This window comes from Boleophthalmus pectinirostris, unplaced genomic scaffold (assembly GCF_026225935.1).
Source record: "Boleophthalmus pectinirostris isolate CB_2022bp ecotype Guang Dong unplaced genomic scaffold, ASM2622593v1 HiC_scaffold_21, whole genome shotgun sequence".
NCBI classification, from domain to species: domain Eukaryota; kingdom Metazoa; phylum Chordata; class Actinopteri; order Gobiiformes; family Gobiidae; genus Boleophthalmus; species Boleophthalmus pectinirostris.
In genome coordinates, this window is record NW_026571175.1 from 1,354,272 (window position 1) to 1,369,844 (window position 15,573).

Below are 15,573 nucleotides of genomic sequence, written 5' to 3' on the forward strand. Positions count from 1 at the left end.
ACTGATAACTTTTCTTTCCTTTGTGCTCAGGTGTGAAGAACGCAGACGAGGCGGAGCTGAAGGGCATTCGCGTCGCCCCCTCTGGACACTCATGTTTATAACGTGGCCGACTTCAGCATCATGAGCGACATCGTGGAGGGTCTGACCAGGACTGTGTGTGAGAGAGTGGAACATCTCGACAAGGAGCTCAAAGGTACCAACATCTACAGTCCCTCGGGTTTAAACTGAGCTGGACACAGGTCAGAACTCCATGGGGGAATTAGCTGTGACTGATTGCAGGGACTGTCCAGCTGTTACCACTACTCTGTAAAATTGAAAAAACAGATCTAGAAAACGGTTTGTAGTGGTCCAAAGTTGTTCCTCACTTACCTTATGGATTCTGAGCATCTTAATTATTCACTACAATGTTTTTTTTTATAAGCACTTTCACAACTTTCAGAGATCAGAGCGCAGTTTTGACTTGACAGTAAAGCTGACAACAACTAGTATGCTAACGTGCACTTCTTGATAATCAGACAATACAATGCTTTATATTTGGAGGCTGTTTACACAATATATCTGTACTGGGGCACATTTTACTTAATGACAAATCTGGTACAGCCCCCCACCTACTGTTGCTTCAAAAAAAAGTGTAATTTAATCTAAAGTTCTAAATAAAGTGTGTAGTAGTGTTATGAAATAATGATAAAAATATCTCCTAAACACTTGCCTCTTGTCTCAGGTGGAGGTGAACCGGCCCCACCTCCTGCCGTTGTGTCTCCGCCTCGTGACCTCGTGACCTCTGACATCACGGCGAGGAGCTTCAGAGTTTCGTGGACGCACGCTCCTGGAGAGGTGGAAAAATACCGTGTAGTGTTTTATCCGGCCAGCGGGGGGCAGCCTGAGGAGAAGGTACTGAGTCTGTCCATTACAAATAACTCATTACAAATAGGCTTTAAAGTGAAGATTCCACTAAAATATCGAAATATTGATATATCACATTGTTTAATGTGATGACACAGTATTGATATCGTGGGCTGCTGTATCGATATTTCACAAAGAGTGCTTTTGGTGTATTTGACTAAATTATTTTGTTGCATTTACAGTTTTGTTGCTTGTTTAGAGGAAGAAACTCATTTATGCGACACATTTGACATTTTCACTGGTCTGATGATTAAAATGTTTGTGTTTCATACAGGGCTGGGCATGTTAACGTGTTAATTTTATGTTAACAAATTAATTCATTATCACAGACAATTATTTTAACACTGTTAACGCAGTTTTTATTATTATTATTATTATTATTATTTAATTTTTTTTTAATTGAAAATGTCTGTTTCTCACTGGCTTTTATTTTGAATAAGTCCACCGCGAGCGTTTCTTTAAGTTTGATGTCTTTTCTTTACACTTTTTTTTTTTCTGACCACGTGAGATGCAACGTGTCCAAGCCTCCATGGGCCACGGGCTCCGGCTCTGGCCGGACCGGACCAGTCGTGGGCTCTGAGCTTAAGCGGGCTCAAGTTCAAGGGTCTTTCTCGTTCTTCATCGTCCAAATCGAGGTGTCCAGTGCAGTTTTCGTCGCTGCGGTCTCACTTACATAACGCTATTACAGGGTATTCGGCAAGGTCTGGAAGATTTTGTGATATGATCCCGCCCATAACTCAGTGAAATATGATTGGCTCACACAACTGTCAATCTCAAACTTCATTGCAGCCACCAAAGGCCCTGCAGGTGTTTCTTTAGTTCAGTGCTGCAGGGGGAGTCACTGATCTACCCAGATACCACTGAAAGAATTATTGTGATTGGTACATTTCCATTCCATAATATTAACCCTTTGTTTCCCAAGAACTATAAATGTATAAGTTTATAACAATGATTTAGAAATTATTACTGGTAGTAGTGTTTATGCTCACTGAATTAAAAAAAATGAATATATAATATTAGTCCAAAAATTCATTCAATATTATTATTTTTTTATCAGTATTTCATATTTTTATATTTTTGAGGTCTCTGAGGTTTCCCCTGTGAAAGAAATGCTGTTTGCACAACAAATGTATGACTTTTTCATTTACATTTCCAATGAAAGTGCGCTATACTCTACTTTTAAATTCATTAAATGGTTTTGTGTATAACATGTGATTAATCGCGATTAATCACACTCGAACTCATGCGATTCTTTTTTTTTTTTTTTTTGCCCAGCCCCAGTTTCATATGAACTTTGCACAGGAAATGGTTTAACAAAGGCTTTTAGTATCACACCCATGATTTTGCCTTTATATTTTATTAAACCTCATCGAATCATATTGAAATATATATCGTATCGAATTGGAAGTGCACTGTATAGGGATATGTATCGTGGCCTATGTATCGAGGTTTGTACTGTATTGATTACTTCTTAATGATACCCAGCCCCAATGACTAGACTGAAAAATCTCACTGTGAAAGAACGGAGTTACAATCAAGCAAATTTAATATGGGGAGGCAAACTATATTCAAAAATGCCTGATATTTTGCACACAATTCAGTTTAGGCCTCTCTATTAAAGGGTTAGTGAGACCCGCTGGCAATGGCAGGGGGGTCATTGCTGCTTGCGGCTATATTTTCACTTCTGACCTTGTAAATTCCTAGGAGAAATGCAGTGTGTCTTTGTAGATTTGATTGCAGCAGGAGTCTTGGTTTCTTGAGACAGACTCTCACAGTACAAAGGGCTTGGTCATGGATTCCTCTGTATAATGTTGCTTCTTCTTGTGTTTTGCAGGTGGTCCCTGGTTCTCAGAACAGTGTGGACTTGGACTATCTGAACTCTCTCACTGAGTACCAGGTGGCTGTGTTTGCTGTGTACCGGAGCTCAGCCAGTGTGGCTCTGAGAGGCAGCGCCACCACATGTACGTTTAAAATATACACACTGCTAACTTTACTTTTATTATACCACAAGGACCATGCCACTTGAAGTACAGGCTTTCACTCCTTTTGTACGCACTGGTGTATAGTATAGAATAAAATCTATAATGTCACCCATATCCGATCTCTGTGCAGTCTGCACCTGGAATGAAGCTTGATTAGTCTGTAACATTTCAGGATGAGAGATGATTGTCTGTGTGAGGACGCTCTTCTTCACCTCCACATGTACCTGCTGTGTGAACACATGTTAAATCATGTCACGTGTTAAAGAGCCAGGATTATACTATTTTCTGACCTATGTTATAATTTTGCTTCCTCATCAAAAACATGGAGTTGTGTTTTGTTTCATTCACACATATTTAACAAAGAAACTCTACATATACATAGAGTTATTCTCTCTATAGATTCTCTGTTCCACCTTGTGATGTCCTCAGACCTTCACTGGAATATTTGAATGATTTCAGTCCTGGAATTGCCAATTTCTACTGAACTGAAGGTAAAAGGAGCTGTTCACTTGAAAACTACCCCACTAGGTGGATCACAGAGTTTTGTGTGTTGGAGATGTTGCCAGATTTAATAATAAAGGATTACTCAAACATGTGTGAAAGAAACAAAACAACTCCAGGTCTGTTTTTGATGAACATTATTATATAACTTAAAGCTCAGAAGAGTTCATTTTGTTGTAAATTTAAGTTAAATCTCTTTCCTTCTGGTGGGTCTGTGCAGTGGCTCTCCCAATGGTAAACGAGCTGGAGCTGTTTGACATCACCCACAGCACCATGATGGTCAAATGGAGGACGGCAGCCGGGGCATCTGGGTATATGATCCTGTACGCCCCGCTGACAGAGGAAGACGCAGCTGACGAGAAAGAGGTAAAATAATACAAGGAAATATGTGAAAACAACAAAGGAGAAGGTCAGAGGAGAAGAGGAGAGGGTCAGAGGAGAAGAGGAGAGGGTCAGAGGAGAAGAGGAGAGGGTCAGATGGAGCAGAGGAGAGGGTCAGATGGAGCAGAGGAGAGGGTCAGATGGAGCAGAGGAGAGGGTCAGATGGAGCAGAGGAGAGGGTCAGATGGAGCAGAGGAGAGGGTCAGATGGAGCAGAGGAGAGGGTCAGATGGAGCAGAGGATTCACGGTCACATTCCTCAGGTCTGTAGCTTGTAGCAGGTGAAGCTCATCTGTCTCTGTTATCAGCACATCTCGCTCCGCCGCAGTTCGTCTTTTCACTAAACTCACATTTCAAACTTCACCTGTCCGTCGTGAGTCGAGTCTGAACCTGAGCCTTACATAAGTCTGGGCTCCTCCCTCGCCTCGGCTGTGTGACCCCATATTTCACATTCCTCTGTCATTCTGACACTAAAAACATGAAAAACACGAAAATACTGCAAACTCTGAATGAATCTGATACAAGCGTCTATGACGTGTGTACGAGCTGCTACACATCGTCTAGTCAGATAGAATATCCAAATGAATATGAACTTAACTAAGGACTAAACTAGGAGGAAAACAGGACTAAACTAGGAGGAAAACAGGACTGAATCAAAACTAAATCAGGACTAAATTATCACTAAACCAGAACTAAACACGGGTTAAACCAGGTCAAAACTAGGGCTAAACCAAGACTAAACCAAGACTAAATCAGGACTAAACCAGGGCTAAACCAAAACTAAACTAGGGCTAAACCTTGACTCAACCAGGACAAAGGCAGGACTAAACCAGGAGCCAACCAGGACTGAACCGAATCAGGACTAAACCAGAACTAAACCAGGACTAAATCAGGAGTCAACCAGGACTAAACAAGGGGTAAACCAGGTCTGAACCAAGACTAAATCAGGATTTAACCAGGAATAAACTGGGATTAAACCATGTTTAAACCATGCGTGAACCAAGGTTTAAACGTGTTAATGCAGGACTAAATCAGGCCTAATTCAGCATGTAACAAGAATTTATTATTACCATTTATATTGTTTATCTTTGTTATTCCAATATATTTTAATGAGTGAGATGCTGTGTCCAAATAATTTTCCTTGTTGATCAATAAAGTTTGTCTGAGACTAAGTCTAACTCAGGACTAAACTAAGACTAAGTGTGGATTTAACCAGGACTATTGACTAAACCCAAGACCATGCTGTAAAAATCTGCAGTTGAACCACATTTATTTTAGCTGCCCCCATTTGTATTCAATGATATTGGCCTGTAGTTGATAGTCAAGGTCAGTTAAATACAATCAATTCAATCACTGTGTGTCTTTAGGCAAGACACTTCACCCACATTGCCTAGTATGAAAGTGGTGTGTGTGTGAGAGATGATGGTGGTCGGAGGGACCGATGGCGGCTGCACTTCTGTCTGCCCCAGGGCAGCTGTGGCTACAATAGTAGCTTACCATCACCAGGTATAGAGTGAATGAATAATGCTGAATAATGCTCTGTAAAGTGTCTTTGGGGACAGAAAATGTCTGTGAAAGTGCTATATAAATAAAGACTTGTAGAATGTAGTGATGTCATCTGAAACACAGCAGTGGGAGGATGGGAGGGCATCTGACACACAGGAGGATGGGAGGGCATCTGACACGTCTGGTCTATTCCAGGTGAAGGTGGATGCGTCGGTGAACGAGGTGGAGCTGGAGGGTCTGACTCCATCCACAGAGTACACAGTGACCGTGTACGCCCTGTACGGAGAAGAGGCCAGTGACCCTATGACCAGCCAGCAGACCACATGTGAGTACTGCTACTGCTACTGCTACTACTAATACTACGATTACTAATGCTATTACTACTACTGGGCTACTACTTAACCCTATTGTCACCCCTAGTGTCTGTGTACACTGGTGTGTGTGTGTGTGTGTGTGCGTGTGTGTGTGTGAATGGGTGAGTGGTTTCTTGTGGTAAAGCGCTTTGAGCCTCGAAGGTGGAAGGTGCAGTAGCAGTACTACTACTAGTACTGCTACTGCAACTACTACTACTACTACTACTACATTTAGCTTTTACTCTGCCTCCTCTCTCTCCCCCCTGACCTTCCATACTCTCTCTATTTGACACACACACACACAAGTTACTGCTACTGTTACTACTACAGTGTCAGTGCCCTACTACTACTACTACTACTACTACTACTACTACTACTACTACTACTACTTCTGCTATCACTATAAATATTACTATTACTACTAGTCATTATGTGAGTAGAAGTGTCAGAGTCAAAGTTAAAGTGTACTTTATCATCAGTCACACCGTGAAACAGACATTACACAGTGCAAAGTGCTGAGACAGTAGCATGGATATAGGAATGTATTAAGTTGTTTTGGATGTAGTGGTTAACATATTCATGGAATTGTCTTGAGTTTGTTGATTAGCCGGTGGGAAGAAGTGCTGCTGAGTCTGGTTGTTGTAGTAGTAGCACTAGTATTAGAGTAGTAAAAGTGTTAGAATTAGCCGTAGCATTAGCAGTATTATTTTTCTTAGTATTTCCATCCATCCATCCATCCATGTTCTTCTCTTTATTCGGGGCAGTAGTCTAAGCAGGGACTCCCAGACTTCCCTCACCCTGGACACTTCCTCAGGCTCCTCCGAGGGGACCTCAAGGTGTTTCCAGACAAGCCCAGAGACATAGTCCTTCCAGCATGTCCTGGGTCTTTCCCGGGGCCTCCTTCCGATGGGACATGCCCAGAACACCTCCCCAGGGAGGCACCAAGAGGTGTCAGAACTGATGCCCTCCCCTCAGCTGCTCCTCTCCAACTGAAGGAGCAGCGGTTCTACTCTGAGCTCCTCCCGTGTGAATGAGCTCCTCACCCTGTCTCTAAGAGAGTGCCCAGCCACCCTGCGGAGGAAACTCCTTTCAACTACTTGTATCCGCGATCTCGTCCTTTCTTTAGTATTTTTATTAGTATAATTATTGGTAGTAATAGGACTAGTAGTAGTAGCATGATGTGTAGGTAAATGTCTCATTAGATAAGTGCGTTCCTCAGTGACAGAGTCTTTGAGCTGCAGTCACTCTGGTTCATTTCACTGTGTTTGGTGAAACCTCTAAATGTTGGACTTGTAGCTGTTCGGTGCAGTTTTCAGTCTCTGAGCTCGGCTGTAATTATGGCCAACTTTACGATGCGTGTTTGCCTCAGGTCGCCTCGGGACAAACCCAAATAACTCCTTTCACACAAACAACACGAGCAAGAGATGGAGAGAGAGCCAGCACCAATTAGATGCCTGCTTTCTCACTTTACAATGACATAATTGAAGTTATAGAGCTTTATTTCACATGTTTAAAGGGATTCATGTAAGAACGTTGCCTCCTCAAAAACAGACCTGGAGTTTTCTGCACTCACAAGAATCTTGAGTAATCCTTTATTATTAGTCTGCATCCTAAAATGTTCTCTTCCGATGACATGACCTGATAGTTTTCAAGTTAACATCCACCATTTCCCTTTTGTTCATTAGAGATTGGCAATTCCAGGGCAGAAATGTGATTGTTTTCAGTTTTAGGGCCTGGCTCTACTGCACGTGTATTTCACCCTACGCGAGTGTAAAAACTGCAGTTTTTGGATGCATAACTTTTAGAATGGATGGAAAGAGAATGAGGGCGGCTCCACTGTACGTGCTAGACGTGCGTATGGAGCAACACGTCCTGTGTGTAGATTTCAGAAAATAGAATCCATCCTATTTTTTAACGCTCTTAGGCATGTATCCCCATCAAAATACACAGAGCATGAATCTTTGGTTGCATTGTGTGTTTACCATCAGCACAACATGCTCCTGGGGCAGTTCTGCATCATGTGAAAGAGCTCAGGTCCAGAAATACTGTTAATAAGTGCTTTAAAAAGTACTTTTGAAATCCTGGCATTTGCCGTGGTGAGTCTGTACAGAAGGTAAATACAAGGCTGTTCAGCTGTAGACCTGATACAAGCGGCTAAACTCCTCAGTCAAGTTTGATCGTCTTTCCCATTGACTAACACCAAGGCAGAGCTGCGCGTGTACGTCCTGCTGCGGCTACCGGTGGAGCCGCCTTTGCGTTGACACGTGGCTGTGGTTTCTTGAGGTTTCGTGCGTAAACGCTGACGCGTGCAGTGGAGCCAGGCCCTAAGAGAAGAACTCAGCCTAAATGTGCAGGATTTGTGTGAATGAAACAAATCACAGCTCCAGGTGTGTTTGTCATGAGGAAACTACATTAGAACAGAGATCAGAAAATAGCCCCCAATAAAAATACAATTACAAGTTAAAATTTAAACTTATTCTTGACTTCTGAGCATCATGTTATTCACCACAATGAATTTATTAGCACTTTTCACAACTTTTGGTTGGAGTTTTAATTGGATGGAGTTTTGTCGTAAGCAAAGCTAACAACAAATAGATGACAACAAATGATTATTGGACTTGATACTGGGTACAGGAGCTTTAATGCTTCCAGGCCCATGGTCCTGTGATCCTCCACACTTCGACTGGGATGTACTGATTGGATCGGGATGTACTTGTATTATTTCACGTGTAATGTTTTTTATCTACACTATGTTCTGCTTCATTCTTCTGTGCCACTGTTACTTTGATCCGTGATTCTCCACTGTGAAGATTACATTTGAGTGACAGAATCATCTTTGTTTGGAGTTTTGTAATAGCAGAACAAACAGAAGGTGGTACAGAGGCTAATACTACGGAGTAAGAAAACTTTCAGAAATATTCACGTGCATAGGATAGATATCTGTGCATTGGCTGTAGGTGAGCTCTAAAATAAATATTTGTAAACTCTCGAATTAGTCCAGTTGTACATAATATGTATTTATAAAAGTATATTTTTACAGTAAAATGTAACGAACCCACCTGTTCACTGGCTCTTGTAGCTCTTGTTGTGCCATTATCATAAATTCCAGACTATAAGCTGCAACTTTTTTCTCACACTTTGAACCCTGCTGCTAATAAAACAATGTGGCTAATATATGGATGGATTCTTTGTTTGGCACATTGTCCATTCATATTTACGGTCTATGGTTTGGCAACACAGTGGATATGTGCAGCCTGAGTGCAGAAAATGCCGGTGTTTGTGCAGTTACACATGGATCTAGGGTTCACATGAAGCTGCAACACTCGCTAGTGATATTGTCAGTGCACTCAAATTGTTTATCGCTGTGTGATAAAATAAGTTCTGATGCTAAATGAACATTAGTGAGGGGGATACATCTTACCCGTATGTGTAAAAGACAAGAAGAAACATCTCAAACTTCAGCAGCCAGACATCCACTCACACCTGATTGACAGAACTAGCCCCCGCCCCCGAGAAAGTCTGAAATCTGCTGAAATCCTCCAAGACACTGACATGATCCAGACAGGACAGAGACTCTTTCTACAGGAGACATGCACAGTAGAGCACGAGGAGACATGGGGTGATGCGCTGAGGAAGATGCTCGTTTAATTGTGTTTTGAACAGTTATTTTGCACTTCATACACACCCTCCTCACGGAAAAGACACGAAGAAATGCAGATAATGCAGCTTTTATGTTAATGGTGATTGATGTGGCTGTGGAAGAAGGAAACAGAGCTGCTGCACGTGAACTCGACATCAATGAGTCAATGGTGAGATTTTGGCAACGGCAGCATGATGAACTGACTCAGAGCAAAAAGACGACAAAAACTTTCAGAGGCGATAAAAGCAGACGGCCAAACTTAATAACTTGAATATGTGGACACCTGTCACTTATATTCCAGTGCGGCCTATATATGTACAGTTTTAAAATTGTGTTAAAATTTAGTTAATGCGGCTTATATTCAGGTGCGCTCAATAGTCTGGATTTTATTGTACTTTGTTTTTACCCTCTGCTACAGTTTAAGTTTCCGCAGAGCAGTGACACTTGCACAGTCTTGATCTTGATCAATGTTTCTTCTGCTCAGTAAAATATCCCTGTGAAGTGATGACATAGTTTTGACAATCAAGTCGTGTCTTTCAATTCATATTCTGATGGATAAAAAAAAAAACAGAATAAATTGTATGTATGACTGGACTCATTTCAAAGTTTAAGAATATTTATTTTATGCTCAACTAAAGACAAATATGCACAGATTTCCCAAATATGCACAAATTTCTATCCTATACACAGGGATATTTCTGAAAGCTTTCTTATTCCATATAATCCACGTGATGTTTCTCATTTCTAAATGTATTCGCTGTAGAAGTGTGATGTTACATACATATTGTGTGTTGCTTGTGTCAGTGCCTCTGTTACCCGCCATGGACCTGCGCTTCTCCGACATCGACCACAGCTCGGCCAAACTCACCTGGGACTCACCCTCCAAGAAGGTCAAAAGTTACCGCATCATGTACGTGAAGACCAGCGGCACACAGATCAACGAGGTGAGGAGCCTTTTGTCTCCATGGAGATATTTAATCATTTTTTTATGGTTTTGCCTTTATTTGCTTTTACAGGTTTTATTGTTTTAGGACTGGTATGACCACATTTTAGCAATTTACCTTTTTGTTGTCATTTTCTGATGCAGCACTTTCGAAACTGCTTTGTTTGTAAAATGTGCTAGAAATAAAGTGGATTTGGATTTAGATATCTGTGAAAAATGGGTGTCTAGATTCAATACTAGTTTGAGTATCAGTTAGTATCTGATTTTTGATACTTTTTGACAACTCTAGTGATATGTGATGCTTCTGTTCAGGTGGACGCTGGGCGTGTGACCACTTACCTGCTGAAGAACCTGACCTCTCTGACGGAGTACACTGTGGGAGTGTCAGCCATTTACGATGAAGGACAGGCAGAGGCCACAACAGACAGCTTCACCACAAGTAAGAACTTTAAGGAACTGTGATCTGCTCTAGATCAGAGTACTCTATTGCTAGCCTGAGCAGACAGTCCCTGTTCTGGTCTTGGAGTGGAACCGGACCAAAGAGCGTGATAAACCTCAGACGGTCCAACCACAGACACTCGGAAATTCTTGTAACATTCGGAACTAAATATGTCAATTATTTTACTTGAGATAACTAACAGTCTGGTGCTTTGATTGTTGATTCTTAGTCTCAGTTTATTTTTTTATTTTTTTTTTACCGCTTTTTCTGATTGGTTGATCTGCCTGTCAATCACTCCCTCTGAAATCAGGCAGGAGACAGGATACAACTCCAGATCCACTCGTCTTTGTAAAGTTTTTCAAAGTGTGTGGTTCTGGCCTCAGGTAACAGTATCGCAGTGCACTTGCCAGGGGATGGTTGAGATGATTTCAGGTTTAAAAAATGAAATATAAGTGCAGAGGATTGAGTATCAGTATCATAAAACAAGAACCCCACGGAGTGGGAGAAAAAGCTTAGGGAACCACACCACAGACAAGTAGAGATCCATTCACTATTTAACCTGTGACCGGAGCAGAGGGGGGAGTGTCTGGCCCTAAGGCACAACAGTAGTGTGTAATGGGAGAGACAGTGGATGGACTGTGGTGTCTCGGTTGGGAGAGTGACAGGTTCAAGCCGTGCACAAGAACTCTCCTGAACTCCCCTGACCTCCCCTGACCTGACTGGTATTTTTCACAAAGATCTATGGTGCAGGTTGGCAGCCACATTTCTGACAGATGGCCCAGGGCAGTTGAGCGTTGTGGATGTGATGTGCAGTAGTTTAATTCACGGGGTGCACGCTGATTGTGCTGTGATAGTGCTCTGAAGGGGGAGTGACTTAACAGCAAAGAGATGGGAGACTCAGATTGTCAAAAATGGAAGTGAAACTTAAAAAACATGTTAATACTTGATTTCGGTGAATATAATATTTGCATTTGCTGTTGTTTTTTCATGTGTTTGTTGTTCTCAGAGACCGTCCCTGACCCTCTGGACTTCAGCAGCTCAGATGTTTCCACAGACAGTTTCAGGGTGAACTGGAGACACCCAGCTTCAGACGTGCTTCTGTACAGAGTGACCTGGACGTCCACTGATGGAGGAGACAGCGACGATGTGAGGGACAAACTCGAAATACATGAATCCTAGTTTAGGTTTAGCACTTTTGCCTCACAACAGCTGTTTAGTTCCTTGGTGGGGCCTTTCTCTGTGGGGTTTGCATGTTCTCCCTGTGTCTGGGTGATGTTTCTACATGTAAAGGTGCAAAACAGGCAAAGTCCCCAGAGAGGTACTCCTGAATCAATTACTTAATCATGTCATTTAATAAAGTAACATTTATTTCAACAAGGGGGGTTCAACATTCTGAATATGACCCACAAGTGAAAGTGAGAGCAGCACTAGGAGCAGAAATGGATGTCAGACGTGTTAATATTGTGGCATGTTGTTCAGGTTATGGTGAATGGGAACACAAACACGTATCTGATCAAAGGCCTGACCGCAGCCACAGAGTACGAGGTGCTTCTGTCCGCCATCTACAAGAACGAGGTGGAGAGTGACGAGGTCATCCTGGTGGAGACCACAGGTGAGTCTACCTGGCCAATGAAGACAGAGCGTTTACTGTAAATATGTACTGTAGTACTTATACTGTACATATATTTGAAGTACTCTTACCTCTCATAAAATCTTATCTATTTACACCTCTTTATTTCAGCAAAAAGAACAACCACCATCGCCACGACGACCACCTCCACTACAGGTCAGGCCTCTGAATTATGACTGATTTACTTAAATGTTAATATTTTATATTTTATACAAAAAAACAAACAAACAGGAGGTACTTTTATTCTGGACTAGTGGAGTCATATGTTTAGAGTTTCTTTAATATGCTTATTACGTGTGTTCATATTGTATTCATGAGTAGTTTGTGCCTGTTGCTGGTGGGAGGGGCCTATGGCTCAGACTGGCAGCCTCACTTCTGTCAGTCTGCCCCAGGGCGGCTCTGGATACAGAAGTATCGTACAACCGCCATGTGTGGAGTCTATGGTTTGGCAACACAGTGGATACATGCAGCCTGAGTGCAGAAAACGCCGCTGTGTGTGGTTACACATGGATGTAGGGTTCACATGAAGCTGTGACACTCACTAGTGATATTATTGCACTCATAGTTTTAAAGTTTTAAAATTTAAGTTTAGTTTATCGCCATGTGATAAAATAAGTTCTGATGCTAAATGAACATTAGTGAGGGGGATACATCTTACCCGTGTGTGTAAAAGACGAGAAGAAACATCTCAGACTTCAGTAGCCGGACATCCACTCACACCTGATTAATACACCTATCCCCGCCCCCGAGAGAGTCTGAAATCTGCTGAAATCCTCCAAGACACTGACATGATCCAGACAGGACAGAGACTCTTTCTACAGGAGTCATGCACAGTAGAGCACAGGGAGAGACGGGGTGATGCGCCGAGAAAGATGCTCGTTTGATTGTGTTTTGAACAGTTATTTTGCACTTCATACACACACCCTCCTCATGAAAAACACACAAAGAAATGCAGATGCTTCAGATTTTAAGTTAACGACGACTGATGTGGCTGTGGAAGAAGGAAACAAAGCTGCTGCACGTGAACTCGACATCAGTGAGTCGATAGTGAGACTTTGGCTACGGCAATGTGATGAACTGACTCAGTGCAAAAAGACGACAAAAACTTTCAGAGGTGTTAAAAGCAGACGCCCGAGCTTAATAACTTGAAGATGTGGAGACCTGCCACTTATATGCAGGTTCATGTACAGTTTTGGTGGTGGGAGGGGCCTATGGTTCAGACTGGCAGGCTCGCTTCTGTCAGTCTGTCCCACCATGTGTGGAGTGAAAGAACAGTGCTTAAAATTTTAAAGTAAGTGAGCTAAACTAATGAATGAAGCTTCTGTGAGCTGTGTTAGAATGTACAGCTCCAAAGCTCAACGTGTTCCACCTTGTGATGTCATGTAGTGGTAGTTTTCATGTTAACAGCTACTTTTACTATTCTGCTGAAGGTGTATGGACTTTAAAAACACAGAAGAGTGCTTCTTGGATTACCACATGACATCACAAGGTGGATTGTTGTGTTTTGAGCTTTGGAGATTTGTAGACAGACAAAAAATAATGGGTTACTCAAACATGTGTGAGTGAAACAAAACACAACTCCAGCTCTGTTTTTGATGAGAAAACATGACAACACAGATCAGAAAACAGCCCAATACGGACTCTTTAAACACCGCGTGAGCTGTTTAACTTTGAACAGTTTTGTCCCTCTGATATTTTACTCATGTTTTCTTCTGGTTTGTGTTATTCTTATTATTTTCTGTAGCTCCTCGTTTGGGGATCAGAACCCTGCGCATCGACGACGAGACCACCTACAGTCTGCGGGTGTCATGGCAACCGGTGGACTCCAGAAACATACGCCACTACAGGCTCAGCTACATCAGCGCTAAAGGAGACCGCGCAGAGGAGATGGTGAGAACCAAATCTGAACATGTTTAAAGACACTCTAGCTGATTTTTACTCTCTGAAAAATGTGAAAAACAGAACTAGTTCATTATAAAGAGTTTGCAGTGGTCCAAAGTTATTCCCCACTTACCTGATGCATTTCAATTATTCACCATTATTTCACAATTCTTTGCTGTCATGGTAACACTAACAACTACGACTGTAGTTAATTAATCTTCTTCATCTATCAAAACATGTATTAGTCCATTCATCATCTTATTTTGGTGGTCAGGATTTCTGTGGGACACAGGAGAAAAGAGAACAGCGTGAGTGAGCTGAAGATTTGGTATTTTTTGGTGTACCTAGTACTTTTTTGGTGTACCTAGTACTTTTTTGGTGTACCTTGTACTTTTTTGGTGTACCTTGTACTTTTTTCTGCAGGTGTAGTCTTGTGAGTGCAGTTTGGGTCAGATACACAGATATCCAGAATAGTTTTGAGATATTTAGCAAAATTGGAGCTATGCAAAAACAGTGTACTGAAAGCGGTTTAAACGTTGTAATCTAAATTTGTTTGCAATTTGAAGCAATTAGCGAACCACAAAAGCTCTGTTAAGTATTTAAAGCCAAAGAATGAAGAGAACGTGCTTGTACACAGACACTGCTCCTCTGGACTATAGTGTGACAGTGTGTGACTATAGTGTGACAGTGTGTGACTATAGTGTGACAGTGTGTGACTATAGTGTGTGACAGTGTGTGTGTGACTATAGTGTGACAGTGTGTGTGACTATATAGTGTGACAGTGTGTGACTATAGTGTGACAGTGTGTGACTATAGTGTGACAGTGTGTGACTATAGTGTGACAGTGTGTGACTATAGTGTGACAGTGTGTGTGACTATAGTGTGACAGTGTAGTGTGACTATAAGTGTGACGTGTGTGTGACTATAGTGTGACAGTGTGTGACTATAGTGTGACAGTGTGTGACTATGTGTGACTATAGTGTGACAGTGTGTGACTATAGTGTGTGACAGTGAGTGTGTGACTATAGTGTGACAGTGTGTGTGTGACTATAGTGTGTGACACAGTGTGTGACTATAGTGTGACAGTGTGTGACTATAGTGTGACAGTGTGTGACTATAGTGTGACAGTGTGTGTAGTGTGACAGTGTGTGTGACTATAGTGTGACAGTGTGTGACAGTATGACTATAGTGTGAAGTGTGTGTGATAGTGTGTGACAGTGTGTGACTATAGTGTGACAGTGTGTGTGACTATAGTGTGACAGTGTGTGTGAGTAGTTAGTGTGAGTGTGACTATAGTGTGTAGTGACAGTAGTGTGTGACTATAGTGTGACTATAGTGTGACAGTGTGTGACTATAGTGTGACAGTGTGTGACTATAGTGTGACAGTGTGTGACTATAGTGTGACAGTGTGTGACT

At 41.9% G+C, this 15,573-nt stretch overlaps 1 protein-coding gene across 1 annotated transcript in view; it reads left to right on the forward strand.

The window, feature by feature from the left end:
- The window catches only part of LOC110156493 (collagen alpha-1(XIV) chain-like), a 109,208-nt gene that overhangs the window by 38,855 nt on the left and 54,780 nt on the right, over positions 1 to 15,573 (forward strand). The window contains 12 exon segments of the mRNA XM_055157208.1: positions 31 to 62; positions 64 to 193; positions 722 to 891; positions 2,738 to 2,864; positions 3,607 to 3,752; positions 5,467 to 5,596; positions 10,069 to 10,208; positions 10,520 to 10,646; positions 11,653 to 11,792; positions 12,126 to 12,258; positions 12,388 to 12,432; positions 14,021 to 14,166. Coding sequence (XP_055013183.1) covers positions 31 to 62; positions 64 to 193; positions 722 to 891; positions 2,738 to 2,864; positions 3,607 to 3,752; positions 5,467 to 5,596; positions 10,069 to 10,208; positions 10,520 to 10,646; positions 11,653 to 11,792; positions 12,126 to 12,258; positions 12,388 to 12,432; positions 14,021 to 14,166 — 1,466 coding nt within the window.